The sequence below is a fragment of the Neomonachus schauinslandi genome, chromosome 5, assembly GCF_002201575.2.
Source record: "Neomonachus schauinslandi chromosome 5, ASM220157v2, whole genome shotgun sequence".
NCBI lineage: Eukaryota > Metazoa > Chordata > Mammalia > Carnivora > Phocidae > Neomonachus > Neomonachus schauinslandi.
This window is the reverse complement of record NC_058407.1, coordinates 148,592,929-148,610,897: the sequence shown is the minus strand read 5'-3', so window position 1 is coordinate 148,610,897 and position 17,969 is coordinate 148,592,929. Positions and strand designations below refer to the sequence as shown.

Genomic DNA, 17,969 nt, shown 5'->3' with positions numbered 1-17,969 from the left:
AGTCAGTGATCTTGGAGTAACTGTGCAGTGACAGATGGGAACTACACTTATGCTGGTGAGCATTCCATAATGTCTGTAAATGTCCAGTCACTGTGTTGTATGCCTGAAACGAATATAATATTGTACGTCGACCCTACTTCAATTAAAAAAAATAGCATGTAAAATGCCAAGGAGGCTCCTGACTCTGAAATTTGTGTTTCTTTCGTGGCAAGTACATCTTTGACAAGGGATTCCGTGTGAGGATGACACCCCAGATGTAAGCCCGTGGACATGGCCACTGGCCTCACTTACCTCTGGAAGGGAGGACTGGGCGCTGCGCGTCTGCTTGATGGCCTCCTCGTAGCGGGGAGGGTCTTTCGTCTTGGGGACCGGGCTCCCAAACAGGGAGTGCTGGACGACACACTGCTGGGGTGGTGGGGGCGAGCCAGGCTGAGGCAAACAGAGGGAGACACATGTCAGCTCCGGGCAGCGAGTTTCCTCGAGCCCCGGCCAGGCAGGGCTCTGCCCTCAGCACGGGGCAGCCCCATCATGGCATTCCTCACCTCGCGAGCCTCAGGACCTAGGAGCCGTGCGGCTGACAGGGGGCCACCTCGTGTGGAAGGGCCACCTTTACTGTGGTAAGAGCGAAGCTGCCCCCTAACAACTGTCACCACGGTATTTTGGCTGTTTTGTCCCATGCGTACTGATACTCAGTCCCTCCAAGGCGGAAGCGCTGGGTTTTCCAGGAAGCACCCCTGTTGCTGGTGCTCCGTGCTCACAGCCTTACCTTACTGGAAGTGGTAGGTCCGTTCTGCAGGGAGGCACGTGGGGCACTTCTGGACTGCAGAACGCTGGTGGGCGTCTTACTGACAAAGGGCTGCTGGACTGCTGGAGCGGGTGCTCTCGGGTAGGGGAGAACGGTGTTCGATGCCGAGGTTGTGAAGACCTGTAATGAACCAGTGTTTTCCACTCAGTGTGTTCTTTTGCTCTTCCTACCAAAGAAAAGCATGTCTTCGGACAAGGGGCGGCAAACGTTTGCTGGCAAGAGCCCTCAAGTACTCAGTTGAGGGCTTGCAGGCCCCGGCTCTCCAAGGTAGCTGATCCCCTGTGCGGCTGCAGCCCAGAGGTGGCCTCGACAACCCGGAAATAAATGGGTGGCACTGGGTTCCAGTCAAACTTTACCCACAGAGACAGGCCCGGAGGCCACAGTTTGCTGACCCTGATCTTCCGGCGTCAATCATCCCTTACTCAGTGGCCAGTCTTCGATGGCAGCGGGGACCGCACCTTCCGGGAAATCAGCATTTGCTCAAGAGTAATTTTTCTCTTAAGCGATAGCTGAATTTCTCCTGTTCCTCACCAGGGTGATCTCATCTACTCTCATGGCTTTAATGTTCACGATTAAGCTAATAACCCCCCAACCAACCCCTCTTTTCCAGCCTTGCTCCCAAGTGCCACAGCCACATTTTTTATAACCCTTATAAACATAACTTTGGGACATCTCAAATTTAATATATTCCAAACTAAACTTTCCCCTTTCCTCCCACCACCTCCAGCCTCTGAGGAAAAATAATTCTTGGTTCTACCGTGATTTATTTTTAAAACTTTGGTAAATGGAGCCATCAGTCTCCTCTGCTTTCTCCCCTCAGAGCTCACACAGCTTCGGAATGCCTCCTGAATCAGGCCTCTGTTCTCTGCTGTCCTAATCCAGGCCCTTGCTATTGATCCCTGGAAAACTGGCACAGTCTCCCTGCTGAGCCTCCCTCCCGTCAGCCCTCCACAACAGTTCCGGCCTTCACACCCACACCTGATGGAGCCCCCACACTCCTGGCTCCTCTGTCCTTCGTGGTAAAACCCTCCTGTCTGGCTGGCACACGAACCTTCTACCACCTGGCCCCTTTTTAGCTGACCACAACGGCCACACGTGCTGGGGCCACACTCAATTTTCCAGTTTCTTGAACATTTCTCCAGATCCTTGTGAGGCCCCATTTAAAATCTGCCCCCTTCTGAGAAGCTAACTTCTGCTCTCTCGGTGAGCGGTGAGGATTCTCTCCTGTGGAACGGCCGAGTGTGTGTTTGGCCCCCATTAGGAGCCAAAGGTTTTATGGACTTTTGCAAATGTATGGCCATAGTGTGCTTTTGCAACAGTATTTCACAGAGCTGATTTACTCGTAAAAAGATCTAATATACTTTATACCACATATTTTGAAAGAGAAAAACTTACCCCTATATTTCTGTTGTAAATATACGTATGTATTTCTCAAGCGGGAAAGTATATTTATGTGTGTGTCTATATATACCTCCAAATGGTACCACTGCTCTGGGTGAGAAGTTCTAGAAGTAAGTGTACTCCCCTTTGAAAAAGCTGAATTTCCTTCTATTTGGTACAAGAATTTCTTCCTTCAAAATGGAATTAATGACCCTTAATTCTAGTTTTTTCAGACTAAGTGAATAAGCCCTTATTTATCTTGTCTATATCCTGTTTTTCTCTCTCCTCCCTAAAACAAACTGTCTTGACATATGAACATTCACTAAGCTTATCACTATACTAAAATGTTATTCTGAGCCCAAAGTAAGTAATACGCAGCTATAACTCCTTGCTCACTGTGTTTCCCAGAGCAGATTCCAGAAGAGAGCACAAGTTGATGTGACTACCAATGACCCGAGGCATTGTTTTTGTCTGTTGCTCAAGTGGTCTTAGCCTAGACAGTACACACCACGTTGGGCCATGTCTACAGGTATACCTCATTATCCAAGTTCTTTTATGCTGAAGATTAAAATTCTGGGACTAATAATTCTCAAGGTTTAAAATAGTAAGACCTGGGGCAACTGGGTGGTTCAGTAATCAGATTAAGTGTCCCGACTCTAGATTTCGGCTTAGGTCATGATCTCAGGGTTGTGAGATCGAGCCCTGTGTCGGGCTCCGCGCTGGACATGGAGCCTGCTTAAGATTCTCTCTCTCCCTCTTCCTCTGCCCCTGCACCCTCTAAAAAATAAATTAAAAAAATAAAAGAGTGAGACCTATTTTTGAGGCCTTTAAAAAGTTTTCTCACAAGGAGAGATGTGCACATAGCTCCACCTACTGGGTAAGAGGGAATTTTGGTAACTTTCAGGGCTTTCACATCAGAACTTTTTGGTGGGAACACATGCATAAGTTATTGAGTCCTAGACCAACACCGTCATTTTAAAGACGAGGAAAATAACACTCAGAGAAAGTAAGTGAATATTGCATAAGGCCAACCATGTAGGAAGTTGGGAACCAGAATAACCAGGCCTGGGTCTTCTGGCTCTTAATCTGCAAGATGGCAAACTCTTAAATATATAAAGATCTTATTCAAGGCAAACCCTTCAGAAAGTATCTTTTTCATCTTCAAATATTTCTTCCCAGGGAACAGCACTGCCAACCCCCCCCCACAATAATTAATTTGAAATTTAAGTCCCAGAAAATCCTACACATGAGGATTAAAAACATACTTTTGAAACTTGACTTGGAAAAGGGGTTTAACTGTTAAGATGAGCTATCTTTCAGTAATACAGAACTCTCTTCCCCAAATAACTGGGTAATCTGCAGCCAGAGGCCACGCGACCTGAGGCCCCCCCCGATGGGAGGCACATCACACAGAAGAACAAATAGGTGCTTCCCACGAGGAGACTGCTTTGTGGATATTGCAGGATTGCTGAGCAGACGACAGCACACATCAGCGACAGCCTGCCACCCGTTAGCCTTCACCCACCTTTCTAACTTGCTGAGGCTGACTGAGTACATGCGGCGTGAAAGTGTCTTGCTTCTGAGGTACAGTCTGGGCTAAGCCTGAGGACAGGGTGGCAGTTGCTGTCTGAGGCTGAGTCTGGATTCCTGCTTGTGCTGGAGTCTAGGAAGCAAATAAAAAATCAATTTAAATGTCAAAATCAATCTCAGAATCAAGAGTTTAGATGTGGGGGCACCTGGCTGGCTCAGTCGGAAGAGCGTGCGACTAGATCTCAGGGTCATGAGTTTGAGCCCCACGTTGCGTGTAGAGATTATTAAATATATATATATAAATTAAAAAAAGAGCTTAGATGTGGAATAATGGGTCATGTGGGGATCATATCTGAAATGAAATAAATTATTTACAGATACACACTTCATTTCATCAACACATAGATTTGAGCCTTAATTCTAAACCAGAGAGTGAAACACCAGACCAGTTGTTTTCATGCTCTGATTGTTTCTTAAGTGGCTAAGATTTTCATTTGAAAATTTTGAGAAAAGGGAAAACTGAAATAAAAGCCTACAGGAGCTCTACACATACTAGGTCAGGTGTTGTAATGACTGTAATAACTGGAAATCTCTGAGGCCCGACTGCCCAAACTCCTGCTTCTAAGCTGCAGGATGTGCTCCCTCTGGGGGCAGTCAGCCACACGCTGGGGCACACAGAAGTCCAGAATAAAACACAGTTCTTGTTCTGAGAACATCAACTCTCCTGGAAGAATTGGTTGGAAAAAAAGTGTTCAGAAGAGCTATATTACAGAGTGAGTAGACCTTCAATTTCATAGACACTGTAAAGGTTAAACAGGGGAATTAGAATTTTTGCACATGCCAAGGGCCTCGGGTCATGCTTCCTAACCCCAGGGGTATGGGACCACTCCTTTCTGCCATTAAGAGCGTCTGGGGCGTCAAAGTTGACGAGCACTGCCCCAAATGGTTTCTGTTTACTTGTGGCCCACACATTTTGTTGAAAACTATCAAAATGCCTTACATAAAAACAGCTTAAGGTCAGTACACGGGTTACGTTGGCATAAAAGGAGGTTTCTTGCCTACCAGTGTTTTATCACCTCTCTCAACAACATCCTCACTCCTAGGCTTGTGGTCCCATTTGCCTTAGATGCCCAACATGCCTTTGGCATCTTCGCCTCACTTGTGTCTTTCAAGAATTACATTTAGGAGGCAGAATATAGGAGTGGGCATCAAAGTGAAAGCTCTGTAGTCAGAATTACCCAGCATCTTACCAAACCTCAGTTTCCCTATCTCAAAATGGATGTTATCACTTAAATCTTCTGGAGGAAGCGGGGACTAACGGGAGTAAGCCCTTCAAAGTACATGGGGCGCCCAGCTGGCTCAGTTGGAGGGGCGTGCGACTCCTGGTCTCGGGGTCGTGAGTTCGAGTCCCACATTGGGTGCAGGGATTACTTAAATAAGTAAAAAAATAGAGTACCTGATGCTGTGCCTTGCACACATAAAGTGCCCCGTGACACTAGCTATTCTCATGATACTGTAACTAGTATTCAAAAACACCTGCATGTGCGATACGGTTCCCCATAAAGATAAAAGGTATGGGAAGTAGAAAAGCACCGCTTGCGTGTTTCTGTCATAGGCAAACAGTGCTAGCTATTAACATTTTGCAACTGGAATCTACGCCCCCCCCCCCCCCCCCCCCCCCCCCCCCCGCCATGTCCCAGCACCCCGAAGCCTGGCGCGGAGGCATCTGTGAGAAAGCTGAGGCAAGCTTGTACTCTCGGCAGGCTGTAAGGCAAAGGAGTTAGAAGACACACTTCACACCTGGAGTTTGAGGCTGCCTACGGGGAGCTGCACTGAGGTGACACTGGAGCCCGGGATGGACAGCGGCAGCAGCAGCTGGGCCGTCTGCGTGGTCAGTAAAGCCTGAGGCCGAGCGACAAGGGCAGGCGGTGGCTGTCCCTGCGAACTCACGTAAAACTGCGGCACCACACTCTGCGGCTCCGCCTGCGCCCCGGGGACCTCCTGCTTGATCACCACCGCCTTTTTGGCCGCCAGGGCCTGGCCCCCCGTCGCCAGGGGCTGGCCGGCCGGCGGGCCCGGCTGCCTGGGGGCGGAGCAGTCGCTGGGCAAGGTCTCGTCCTTGACGGAGCCGCCGCCGAGCTTCTGGTCTAACTTGGCTGCCGGGCCGGCCACGGCGCCGACCTGCGTCTCCATCGGCGGAGGCTGCCGCTGCCCTCGCTTCTCCACCTCGAGCTGCATTTTCAGAACCTCCACGAGCTTCTGCTCTTGTTCCAGTTTCCTCTTGAGCTCCTCGATCTGCTTCTCCTTCTCCTGCAGCTTGCGGTCCTTCTCAGCCGCGTCCAGTTCCAGACTCGACAGCGTGCTGCTGGTGGGGCTTGGGCTGTCGTCGGGGCCCGTGACTCGCAGAGGGGACGAGCACAGGAACTGCGCCGGCGACATCATGGTCATAATCTCGGTGAGAGTGTCCTCGGTCCCGAGACTGGACTGTTCGGAGGGGGACGGCGAGATGGGCAGAGGGGAGCTGACGGTCTCGGCGTGGGCAACGGTGCCGGTGCCGGCCGGCGGCACTTCTGCCTTGAAGGAGGAGCCTGAGCTCGTCACGGGGTTGTGCAGTGTTGTGACGGGCAGGGCCACGGTGACGTCGGGGCTACTGGTGACTATGGCGGACGCGGGGACCGCCAGGACACCCCCCGCCGCGACGCCGCTGCTGTTCATTTCCTGGTAGGGTTTCAGGCGCTCGATGAGGTCCGGTTTGGTGCCTGACACCGGAAGACCCCTTAGCTTCAGTTCTGTCTTCAGTTCCGAAACCTGCAAGTACAAACAAGTCACACCTCTTCATCCGGCACTGCGACTTCCGACAAATCTCCGGGGCACTTGGACGGGAAAGGGGCCTGCGTCTGCCAGCTCTCCGTGACCACACGCTGGCAAGCGGGAGGGTTTCTCTTCCTAACCCACAGACACGCACAGCTACAGACCCCAAGCACTGCAAAGGCCAGTGATACAGCAGCGATTTATGTCCAAGCACTGAAAACCAGAGATCGTGATGATAACCGTCACACTCACTGAGTAATGACCATGTGCCAGACACTGCTGGACGTGCTTTATTCTTTCAACTCATCCGCATAGGAGGTGGGGGTATTATTATTACAATTCCTAGTTCACAGAGGACATGGGGGCAGAGAGAGGTTGATTCACTGTGGTCCGAGCTACCACAGATAACCGAAGGCTGAGCTGCGGTGGAAACCCACGCAGGCTGGCCTGGGAGATCAGATTCTTGACGGTTACATTTTTCCTGCTTCTCCCAAACTTGGCAGTGAGCAGGGAAGAAAAAAAAAACCTGCCTCTGCAGTCAGGACTGGTTTGGTGTCTGCACACGGTATATGCTCAACGAATGAGAATCATTACTAGTCATTTTAAAAGAAACTTAATGGACATAAACAGAAAGTGCCTCTACAGAGGTTATCTTATGTTGGTAAAGTCTATTGAAGAAAACTTATCTACACACACTAGACAAATCTGGCAAATCATTTACCTCTCTGTGGTACCTATGGGCAAAAAAACTCTACTTGCAATTCTCACCTTTAAGTCATCCAAGCTAGAAGGCAGAGGTCCCGGCTTTCTCACAGGAGCAGATGTATTCTGTCTTGGAGGGTTAGGTGTGGTATTGTTCAGAGCCGAATTCCCACTGTTGTTATTTTTGTCGTTGAGTGGCCTTCAAAAGAACAAGAAAATGAGAGAGTTTATGATAAAACAACTTCTGAATTTGACATTGTTTCTGCTAACAATGTGGCTGTTAACTCGTGAAGAGAAAAATGCCATGGTCATGGGTTGGAAGACTCAGTATTTTGAAGATATCAATCAAATTAGATCGCAGTGAAAATCCCTGCAAGTTTTGTTTGTTTGCTTGCTTGCTTGGTAGAAATTCAGAAGGTGATTCTCAGCTTTATATGGAAATACAAAGGACCAAGAAAGGCCATGGCATCCTTGAAGAAAAGCAAAGCTGGAAGAGTCGTACTACCAGATATCAAAATTCATTACAAAGCCAGTTATTAAGACAGTGTGGTGCTGGGGGCAGAACAACAAATGGCGGAGAACGGAGAATCTAGAAACAGACCCTCACATACACAGCCTCTTGAGTTATCACGAAGATAGCACTGTAGTGCAGTAGGAAAAGGGTGGTCCTTACGATAAATGGCACTGGGCCGCACTGGGTATTCATACAGAACAAGATAGGACCCTTGACTGACCCCCTACCTCACACCATCTCAAAAACCTAAATGTGAATTATGAAAACAGTAAAGCTTTTAGAAAGCTTAGGATAGTATCTTCATGTCCTTTGGGTAGGCAAAGATTTCTTAAGCAGGACACAAAATGCACCAAGAGGGACACCTTTTAAGAGTAAAAAGTCAGGCCCCAGGAGAAGATATTTCTAATACGTATTTCTGACAAGGCCTCATATCTAGAATATACAAAAAAGTCTTAAAATCAGTAAGAAAAAGACAAAACCCAGTGGGAAAATAGGAAGATCTTGAACAAGCATATCATAAGAAAGTATATCCGGATGGTCAATAAATGTGTGAACAAGGGCTTAGCCTCAATATATACGAGGAAAATGAAGAAAAGGCACAACAAAATAGCACTGCCTACCCAGCAGAGTACTGTATAATGACTAAGACTGTGGATACCAAGTACCCGGAACATCCCAAGCTCTCAATCACGGCTGGTGAAGTGTGAATTGGCACGACCACTTTGGAGAACTGTTGTATGCTATCTACTAAAGAAAAACCTACGCCTATCTTTTGACCCAGTGGCACTCCTAGAAGGACACCTGACAAAGACAGACATACATGAACCAAGAGACACCAGGGGAGAATGTTTATTATGGCATTATTCATACTAGCCCCAAATGGAAACAACCTAACTGTCCACCGAGAGGATGATGGGTGGGATCAATGATAGAACACTAGACAGAATAAAAATTAACTGCTGCTTTCTGCACCAGTGAAGATGAGGCTCACAAACACAACGTTGAGCAAAAGCAGCCAAACACGTATGTGTACTCTAGGACTGCATTTACGTAATGTTCAGAAACAGGCAAGACTAATCTATGGGATTCAAGTCAGGTAGCCACCGAGAGGGGACGCAAGGGGGCCTCTTGGGCATACTGATGATGTTCTATTTCTTGATTTAGGTGTTTACTTGGCCTCAATTTTCAGTTATGATTTATGGGCTTCTCTATAACCTATACTTCATTTAAAAAGGTTATTAAAGAAATGCTGGTGAAGCTGTTGTACTTCAGTACTCATTTTCCTAAACTACTTTCCATATCAAAACCAGGTCCCCGGGGCGCCTGGGTGGCTCAGATGGTTAAGCGTCTGCCTTCGGCTCAGGTCATGATCCCAGGGTCCTGGGATCGAGCCCCACATCGGGCTCCTGGCTCAGTGGGGAGCCTGCTTCTCCCTCTGCCTCTCTCCCTGCTCATTCTCTCTCTCTCTCTCCCCCATCTCTGTGTCTCAAATGAATAAATACAATCTTTAAAAAACAACAACAACAAAAAAAAACAAAAAAAAACCACCCAGGTCCCCATCTGGCTTCTTCCCCCTATGCTACTCTTGGCAACAATGGCATTTCTCTTCTGGGTGGTTGAGATCTATTCGAGAAAGGTCCACATGATGGTTGATACTGTGGAGCCAATTTCATTACAGCTCCAGGCCTTATTGTTATACAAGCCTTGGTGCTGAAGCAGAGAGACTCTGGATTCCATATTCTGAAAGAGGGAGAGGTCCCCAGTTAGATGAGCTTTGTCAAGTGAGTTTTAGGAAGATTGTGTTTGAAGCCATTTCTGGCCCTGTCAACAGCTAACTCTTGACATCCTTTTTGGAGTCTCTTAAAATCTGCTTAAATTTTGTGGCAGTTAAATATTTTAAGTATTTGAGATGAGGTTTCTTGAAATTTGGATGGAATGACAAATGTTTTATGTATCATTTTTTTTCCTTTCTAAAAATTCAGTTTTAGAATCTTCTATTAGAATTATGAAAACATTTAATGTAAATCAGAATTTCTCAACCTTATTTTCATTACTTTCCCTGCAAGGAGCTTTTTTAGGTTTCGTTTTTCCTGATCAACCTCCCAGTGAAATTTTAATACCACAGATGTACTGTACAATTACCTGTGTACTGTATGTCTGTGCTTTCTTAAATAAAAAGTACAAGATTCTTCCCGACCAACTTTTGCTCTCTTGTGAATAATATTATCTCCTTGAGAAGGCACGATGTAAATTAATTATTCTATTGGTACTGTCTTTTTGGCTGAGGTTCTATAATACCCTACTCGTTACTATGATTAACAGTTCAGTGTTTACTTCGACCTTTGAAATAACAAGAAGTTGATCGGGTTTCTCCCCAAATCGACAGAGAAAGGAAAGGTGGTGTGGGGGGGACCCTGCTGAATGAGATGACAGTGTAGACGAGGAACCCAAAGTTCAGACACACGAAGGGAACTTCCAGGACCCTGCACCAGGGTGTGGCTACGCTGGGACCACAGCCCCGTCTCCCAAGGCTGCGGCTTTTCCCGAGGTACCAGAAGACTGTGTCATCAGGTAAAATCTCGCTGGATGGCTGCTATAAGACTTCCACATTGTTCCCTGTGCTGGAATTGTGGTGAAAAGAAACACTGTAACAGAAAACAACCGTTTCCACTTTCAAGACGTGGAAATTACACCGAAGTGATGTTCGGTCTTTGTGTGGTGAATGACTACAGAACAATGAGTGATCTTTCCTCCTCGTTCTTTTTGTGGGATGCTCTCCTTGGGTGGTGGGCTTGTTGCTGCAGTGGTGGGAATGTTTGGGGTGGGGGGGCTGCAGCCTTCGTGGAAAGACAAGGAACTGTGAGAGACCAGATCCTCAACACCCTCCGATGTACTCTTCCCATCTACAGACCGGCCCCACACAATTTCTTTCATTACAGAAAAGACTATTTCATAGATGGCGCAGCAAAACAATCCCTTTATGGGATTTTCAGGTTAACAGGTTTCCTTGCCTGGGAGTAGGGTCAGTCATTTCAGCTCTTCCTGGAGTTACTGAGGAGGAGGGTGCGTTGCGTGCTCAGCACGCCGCTCGGTGCATTGTAAGGCACACGGAGATGGGGGCCAGGGTTCGAGCTCGCTTCCCTGGTGCCTGCTGCCAGAGGAGGGGGCAGGGGAGGACGCCTCCCTCAGGCCTGGACAAAGCTGTGAAGCAGCGGCCGTTTGCCTCTGATACTCTTCCAATTCTCTTTGGTCTTCCCTGGTTCCCTTCCAATGTCAACATCTCACTCAGGCCTGCCTGCTCTTAAAATACTAACAGGCTACACAAATTCTTTCTTCCTCTCTGCGCCCTGATGTTTTAGACTGAAGTACTTTACAGTAAGGTCTGAATGACTAATAGGTCTAATCTTCTTCGAGATATCAGGATCTTAAAAGAAAAAAGTGAACTGATAATCGTTAGCATATGAGGAGATGGTTCTTAACAGAGGAGCTTTTTAGTGGGTCTTACTCCTTTTCTACTCCTAGAAAATAGGACTCCCTATGGAGGAATGCTTAGCATACGTGTAGACAACAAGAGTCAAGTTCCTACAGATCATAAACTGAGTGGCTTGATCTCTGAAAAAATTTTTTCTTCTAATGAAATTTTGCATCTTTTTTTTTAAGTTTCTTTCTGTGAGTTGAGTGTAAATATCCCTTTCTCCTGAAAGCTGAGGGAAATGAAAGGTAGGTTTTTTGCATTTTTATCTATGTTTCCCAGAAAATGCATACTGAGGATGGCTATCTAGAAATTTCTTTTAGCACATAATTAGAATTTGCAGTGGATGTCTTGCTACGGATTCAGTCTCGGAAGCTGGTGGAACTCACTTCCTTCTGTCCCTCCCAACTGGGCTCAGACTCTGGAAACATGTTCCTTCTCCACAGTTGTTGGTCACCAAGACCTTTAGTTGTCTTTGAAACATCTCTCATCTGTTCCTTCCTTCCCGTTATCAACACCCTTTCATCTTCTCACATCTACTTTGTTGTGAAATTCCTGTTTTTCCTATTTCCAGACTCCCCTTCATGACCAGCATCAAACTGTTCTTTCTCGTGCTTTGATTCCACCATGACAGCCTTCTGAATCACCTGCCACATCAAGATTCAAGGCTGCCTGGCTCCAAGTTCCTCCAGACAGTGGCTCAACTCAGTTTTGTCTTCTACTTTTTTATTCAGGCTATTTTTCTCATCATCCAATAACTAGGCACCGCCCACTCCTTCCTCTGTTCTTGCACCAAGATCATCCCCCTTGGCCTGAAAGGGCCCTTCCCTAGTTTCAGGCTCTTTCCCATATAAATATCCCGCCTTTTTCATAAAGCTTTCCTCGACCACTCCGGCTTCTACACTCATCTGTCTTTTTTTTTTTTTTAACCGTTCATAACAGGTCTTACACTTTGTATGCCTTTACCATAGCATCTAATGCTACTTGGGTGAATAACAGGCCAATCTTTCCTGGGTGAGTTATTGTGAAAAGTCACCTCTAACTTGAAAGGTTCGGAACGGATTTCAGAGGACAGAAACTGGGCTGGCATGCAGGCTGCTCTCACGGGGACCAGGGCGAGCCACTGGCTGCTAAGCTCTGGTGACACGAGGCGCCAGTCAATCCCAACGGCCAACCTTTGGAAACGAGTGGTGCCCGTGAAAGGAGCGGGGTACAAGGCACTGTTGGCAGCGCGCACGGCCCCTGCCCCGTACTTGAGTGGCGCCGGCAGGATGGTCTGGTAGTTGTAGTGCTGTTGCTGTTGGCTCAGGATCTGCAGCTGCAGGAAGAGCTGCTGCTGCTGAAGCAGCCGGGCGTAGTTGGAGTCCATCTGCGGCTCGTTCTTCTCCCCTTTCTGATCGGGGGGGATGTACTGGTGGTACTTCAGCTTCTTTACCCGGGGCTTGGGGTCTTTGCACTTCTTGCTGCGGTGTTTGTCGTTGGGATTCTTGGGATGGCTTTGCTGTTCTCGAGAAAAAGAGAAGAACGTTTTTAGACATGCTGTCACAGGCGGCCTGTTCCACTGTGTGCGCAAAGGACCGGAGAGAAAGACCTGAGGTGCGCCTCAGCAGCCGGGGTGGCCGCCTGGGAAAGTGAGAGACTAAATACGTACCCAGAGCGAGGAAAACGTGTGTACACTTCCCCTGACCAAGAAATCTGGCCCCTAAGAACTTACCTTCTCCTGCTGCCTTGTTCCCTTAGAGTAAGGGAAGGATATGCAGCTCGGCATTATCTATTCACGTTCAACAGTTACTCTGGGTGTCTCGTGTAGACACACTTTGAAGGGCTTACACATAGTATCTCCTAGTGAAAAGAGGCTGCGTGCTCAAGATACAAATGGGAGAAGTTGTGAAGGACACTTCACTATAACTGTGTACTATTTTATAGTCATTAAAAACATATTCTTTAGAGGATATGTACAAACAGAAAAATGCTTCTTATGGAATAGAGCAGACTATAAAGTTATGTATTTCTTTTTTTAAAAAAAAATTTTTTTAAGGGGGGAGGGGAGTGGCAGAGGGAGAGAGAGAGAGAGAGAATCTTAAGCAGGCTCCATGCAGGGCTCAATCTCATGACCCTGGCATCATGACCTGAGCCAAAGTCAAGAGTCGGACACTTAACCGACTGAGCTACCCAGGCGCCCCTCAAGTTATGTATTTCTAAGGAAAATACACATAAAATACTGCAGTCTCACAGTATTAATCAATTCACCATCATCTGCTTATTGTGCTATCAATAACAGATTTTATTCCTGGTCTTTTCAAAGTGATTACAACAATGGATGGGGTCTCGGTTCCAGAGGTTGCACTCTGTTATGTAATGATAAAACCACGGACTTGGCCGATCAGGAAGGTGCCTACGGGAAAAGGGAGGGGGACAGGCACATACTAACCAGGGTTACCTTTCATTGGCACATTCTCTCATGAAGTGAGTGTGGGGAACAGCTTTCCTCACAGAAAAACCCCACGAGCTGCGGTCTGTTTCCTCTCCTAGCACAGTCCTAGGATCCCCGATCCAGCCTCTGAATCTCACATTCTTCACCAATGCCTCTTGCCCTAGAATCAAAGCCCTCCTTAAAGAGACGCTAGTGAAGAGGAGAAATCCAGAGGACAGGAGAGCTGAGAACTCAGCATCCTCAGGCACAGATGGGTCGGCGTCCAAACTGTCTCTGCCATTTGTGGTACATGCTTGGAGGTGTGGGCAGAGCAGGAGAGCTGATGTTATTAGCTCAGCTGCCACGTGCCACACTCTGGAATTTCTGGCTCCAATACTAAGTGATGGAAGATGGTGAGATACACTGATTTGTGCCCCGAGGCCACAGACACTGGGTTGCACGGACACAGGCTGGAGTAGAAAGAGAGTCTTCTCTGCAGGAGGGGCGAGGACCATGACAGCACCAGAGGGGGGAAGGAAGTGAGGAATCTGGGGAGGCAGAAAGAAGGCCTGCCTGCCCTTGGGGAGCCTGGATCCATCCCAGCCTCGTTACTTCTTCCGGCCTCACTTCTGGAAGGTGCCGGGAGGGTTGGCTAGCTCTCCAGAGTCCTTTTTTCAGTTCTGAAAGTTTGACATCAGTGTTCTGCTACATTTGGCAAAGCCATATCTGAAACGATGACACTATTCCTCTATCACCCCCCGCCCCTTTATCTAGCAGTTCTAAATACACTTAAAAAAAAAAAACCTTTAAAAGTATACTATACGTTACGGATTTTGATCTTCCTTGGGGCTTGTTCTAACTGGATTATTTGCACCCAGTAAAATGTAGGGAACGGTGCCACCAATCTGCAGCTTATCTGGAGAACAAACCAAGCTTCAACAGGCCAGATCTGCTAAATCAAAAAACGGAGCCGCTTGTCTAAAGCCTTTAACCTGTTGTAATATATCTGGAACAGTGCTGAGCCTGACCTTGTGTATAAAGTCCAACATTATGTTACCATTAAAGACATCTGTTTGTGAGGCTCCTGACTCCCCAGCGTTGTGCTACAGCGGCCCCATCTCACTCCACTCCCAGTGTTTCTTTCATCTTGGCAGCCTGGATGGTGGCAGAATTGGGAACTGCTGATAAAATGTATCCTAAAGCCTTTCTGCAGGGTTCCGGGAGTTTCATGGAGACCAAAGTTTGTGCGGTTCTTCTGTGACTAGAGAACAATAGGGCATTTGTTGAAGGGGGTAGTTTCCAAGACTGGGGCGTGATCTAGCAAGTCTGCCTGTGGTTTTGGTTTCAAGGCTTCAGACTGAAAGCCAGGCTGGGCAATGCAGACTTGTGCCTTTGTGTCGGTAAAGACCTCAAACCAGCGTGTGTGCGGGAACCCACCTTTACCAGCGCTGGCACAGGCTTTGCTGAGGACACAGTGTTCGTGGGGATGACAGGAGCTGTGGACCTGGTGGGGGGCTGATCCGCAGTAGGAGTTTTCAAGAATTCAGGAACTGCTGGGGACACTGAAGTAAACTGGTGGAAAAGGCAGAAAGGGAACGAGTAGGTGAACTCAATGACATAAAATCAGAAAAACCAGAATTAGAAGGGAATGACCTCTTTTTTTTTTTTTTTTAAGTCTACTAGAAAAGAAACAAAAGAAAAATATACTATGATGTCTGAGACCCAGATGGTGGAATAACATGCTTTACCTCCATGGAGCCAATTAGTTAGTCTTTGCCCCAACAGCAATGAAAAGCTAAAGCTAAATAAGGCTCGATTGACTCCACCCTAGTAGTGTTTTCTCAGAAATATGGTCAGAACCGCCCTGTTTTGGCAGAAGAAAAGTCCCAAGGCTCTTGTAAAAATGATCAAAACAATATATGACACTCGTAAGGTCCTCTTGCTGTATAGATCACAGTAATAATCCTGGTGAATTCAAATGTGATCATTAGTCTTTGTTACAGGGTCTGATCAATCCTCTCCTGCACACCCTGGATCCAGGGCCTGGCAGCATGTGGGTAAGAAAGTTCCCATTCCTTGGAGGCCCACTCCACGTACGGGTCCTTAACTGTGCTTTATAGCTTATGTCCCCGTGTCCAAGCCTGACTGGTACTCTCCTTAGCCATTTCCACCCCCCCATTTCCTGCAAGAGGAGGGCACCTGCTGAATGTATTCTGGTAATATCGACTTGTTTCACTGATGGCGACCCTCACACCTAAAGCAAGAAGCTAGTTTGTTACCAAGGCCAAATAAGAAACCCGGAAACCTCAATTTGGAGTCACGTATTAACAAAGGAAGTGACCTACGGAAGGCCTTGATAGCTTTTATCAACAACCTAACAACCCATTTCCACTAACAATCTACTTTAAGTAGATTTTAAGTATTCACTTACCGGAAAGAGATCTTCCTATTATAACGGATCAGTTCAATGTTGCGCAGTGATTCCCACATGGACTTTACTATTACCAGACTTGTTTTAAGGAAACTTTATCCCTTCTTCCTCTATCCCTTCCACTCCCCCACGTAATTCTCGAATTCATTACAAGAATCAAAGTCAGTTCTTTTGCTGATGTATTTGGGTTTAAGAATAGCACACTGTATTTTTCCTCCTTAAAATAAATGACCTGAGAACTCAGACGCTATTTAGCAGCAAGAAATATGAAGCTTGGCAGATACTAGTTACTCAATAAATATTTGTGTAATGGGTGAATGGAAATTCCTTGTGGCTTTACTCATGCAGGGTGAGACTCTCAAGGCCAGCTGGGACTGTGAGTATGTGTGTGGGTGTGCAGTGAACTGTGCTCACCCATGTGGGCTCTTTCCCCGAGCTCGCTTTTCCTTTTTGCCACTGATTTCAGCTTTTAAGTAATTATAAACTGTCAGTGTTGACAATAAAAAGACTTGACTTTTTAAAGATGGCTACACAGTAGCCCCCTCAGCCATGGTTTATCGTACTTTCAGGGACCCATGAGCATCTGCGGTCCTGAAGCAGATGACCCTCCTCTGACATACGGTCACAAGATCAACAGCAGCCTAAGGCTACGTCACATGCCTACGTCGTTCACCTCACTTCATCTCATCACATAGGCACTGTATCCTCTGTCATCACAAGACAAAGTAGGGCGAGTATAGTATGGTAAAGATATTTTGAGAGTGAAAGACCACATTCACATAACTTTTATTCCACTATATTGTTAGAACTGCCCTATTTTGTTATTATAGTTGTTAATCTCTTACTGTGCCTAATTTATAAAGAGAACTTTACAGTGGTCGGTACATACAGGAAAAAACAGTATACGCAGTGCTGGGTACTATCTGTGGTTTCAGGCATCCCCTGTGGATAAGGGGAGACTACTGTACTCAATTTCATTCAGACACATGAAAGAAAGGGCCTTATCCAAGAGTCTTGACACCTGTGTTCCAGGCTGACTTCTGTCCCCAAAGGCCCAGAGCCAGCTGCCTGAAGTGGAAGGTCAAGGCCAGCTAATCACTGCTTTAAAGGATGTGGTTTTATTTGTTTCTCTTTCACTTTGCACATTTTCTGGAAGTGAGGATATTTATCTCCGGGTCAATTTTCACACAGGGAAAAACATTCCTTGGCTGTTAAATAACTGGCATATGAAGAAGAACCACATATTTGAATATATATATTTATATCTATGAGAAATAAATATATATATAGATCTTTCCTTGCAGATAAATTCTACTAACCTGGCAAGCTATTTTACCAGTCCAGCCCCCACTGACTGATATGATAGCAATGATGCATTTGCGAGCAGTCAGTGTTAATAATCTGAAAAATAATCCAGAAGTATGAATGTGGTATTAATTATAATATGTATGAAAATGATTCTCCTGTTTTTCTAGACCTTGCCTAGTTGACCTCAGCCTTGATTACTGATACTCTCATCTTATTAGATCTTTTGGTATTTCAGTGTGACTTTGCTACCCAGAAAACCACAGACCCCAGTGAAACACAAGAATAACCCCACTGAGATACAGTGATTATTAATATTACCTACTCTGAAGATAAATTCTGGTTAAAAAGGGAGAAATGTCTAAACACTTCTTTACATTTTGCCAGTCTTTTTTATGTGCTTTAGAAACGACCCCTCAAACCACCTTACATCCTACCTAGATGTGAGGGTCCTGGTGGCTAGAGTTAAAAAAAAAAAAAATCTAAATATCAGTACTTCTGAAAGGATAGTATTCCAAAAAGGATGAAAAGAATATCCAAGCCATAAAGGATATTACACTTATTTTATTCCACAGTAAAGTGAGCAATATGTTAAAATCTTAAAAG

The 17,969-nt window shown here is 46.4% G+C and overlaps 1 protein-coding gene across 2 annotated transcripts in view; it reads right to left on the bottom strand.

Moving 5' to 3' along the window:
- MRTFB (myocardin related transcription factor B) overlaps positions 1-17,969 on the bottom strand; it is a 190,217-nt gene that overhangs the window by 20,814 nt on the left and 151,434 nt on the right. For both annotated transcript variants that reach the window (XM_021698346.1, XM_044915621.1), the window contains 7 exons: positions 15,065-15,199; positions 12,468-12,715; positions 7,295-7,427; positions 5,516-6,523; positions 3,711-3,848; positions 767-925; positions 292-429 (listed from right to left, as the gene is read on the bottom strand). In XM_021698346.1, coding sequence (XP_021554021.1) covers positions 292-429; positions 767-925; positions 3,711-3,848; positions 5,516-6,523; positions 7,295-7,427; positions 12,468-12,715; positions 15,065-15,199 — 1,959 coding nt within the window. The remainder of the gene's footprint in view (positions 1-291; positions 430-766; positions 926-3,710; positions 3,849-5,515; positions 6,524-7,294; positions 7,428-12,467; positions 12,716-15,064; positions 15,200-17,969) is intronic.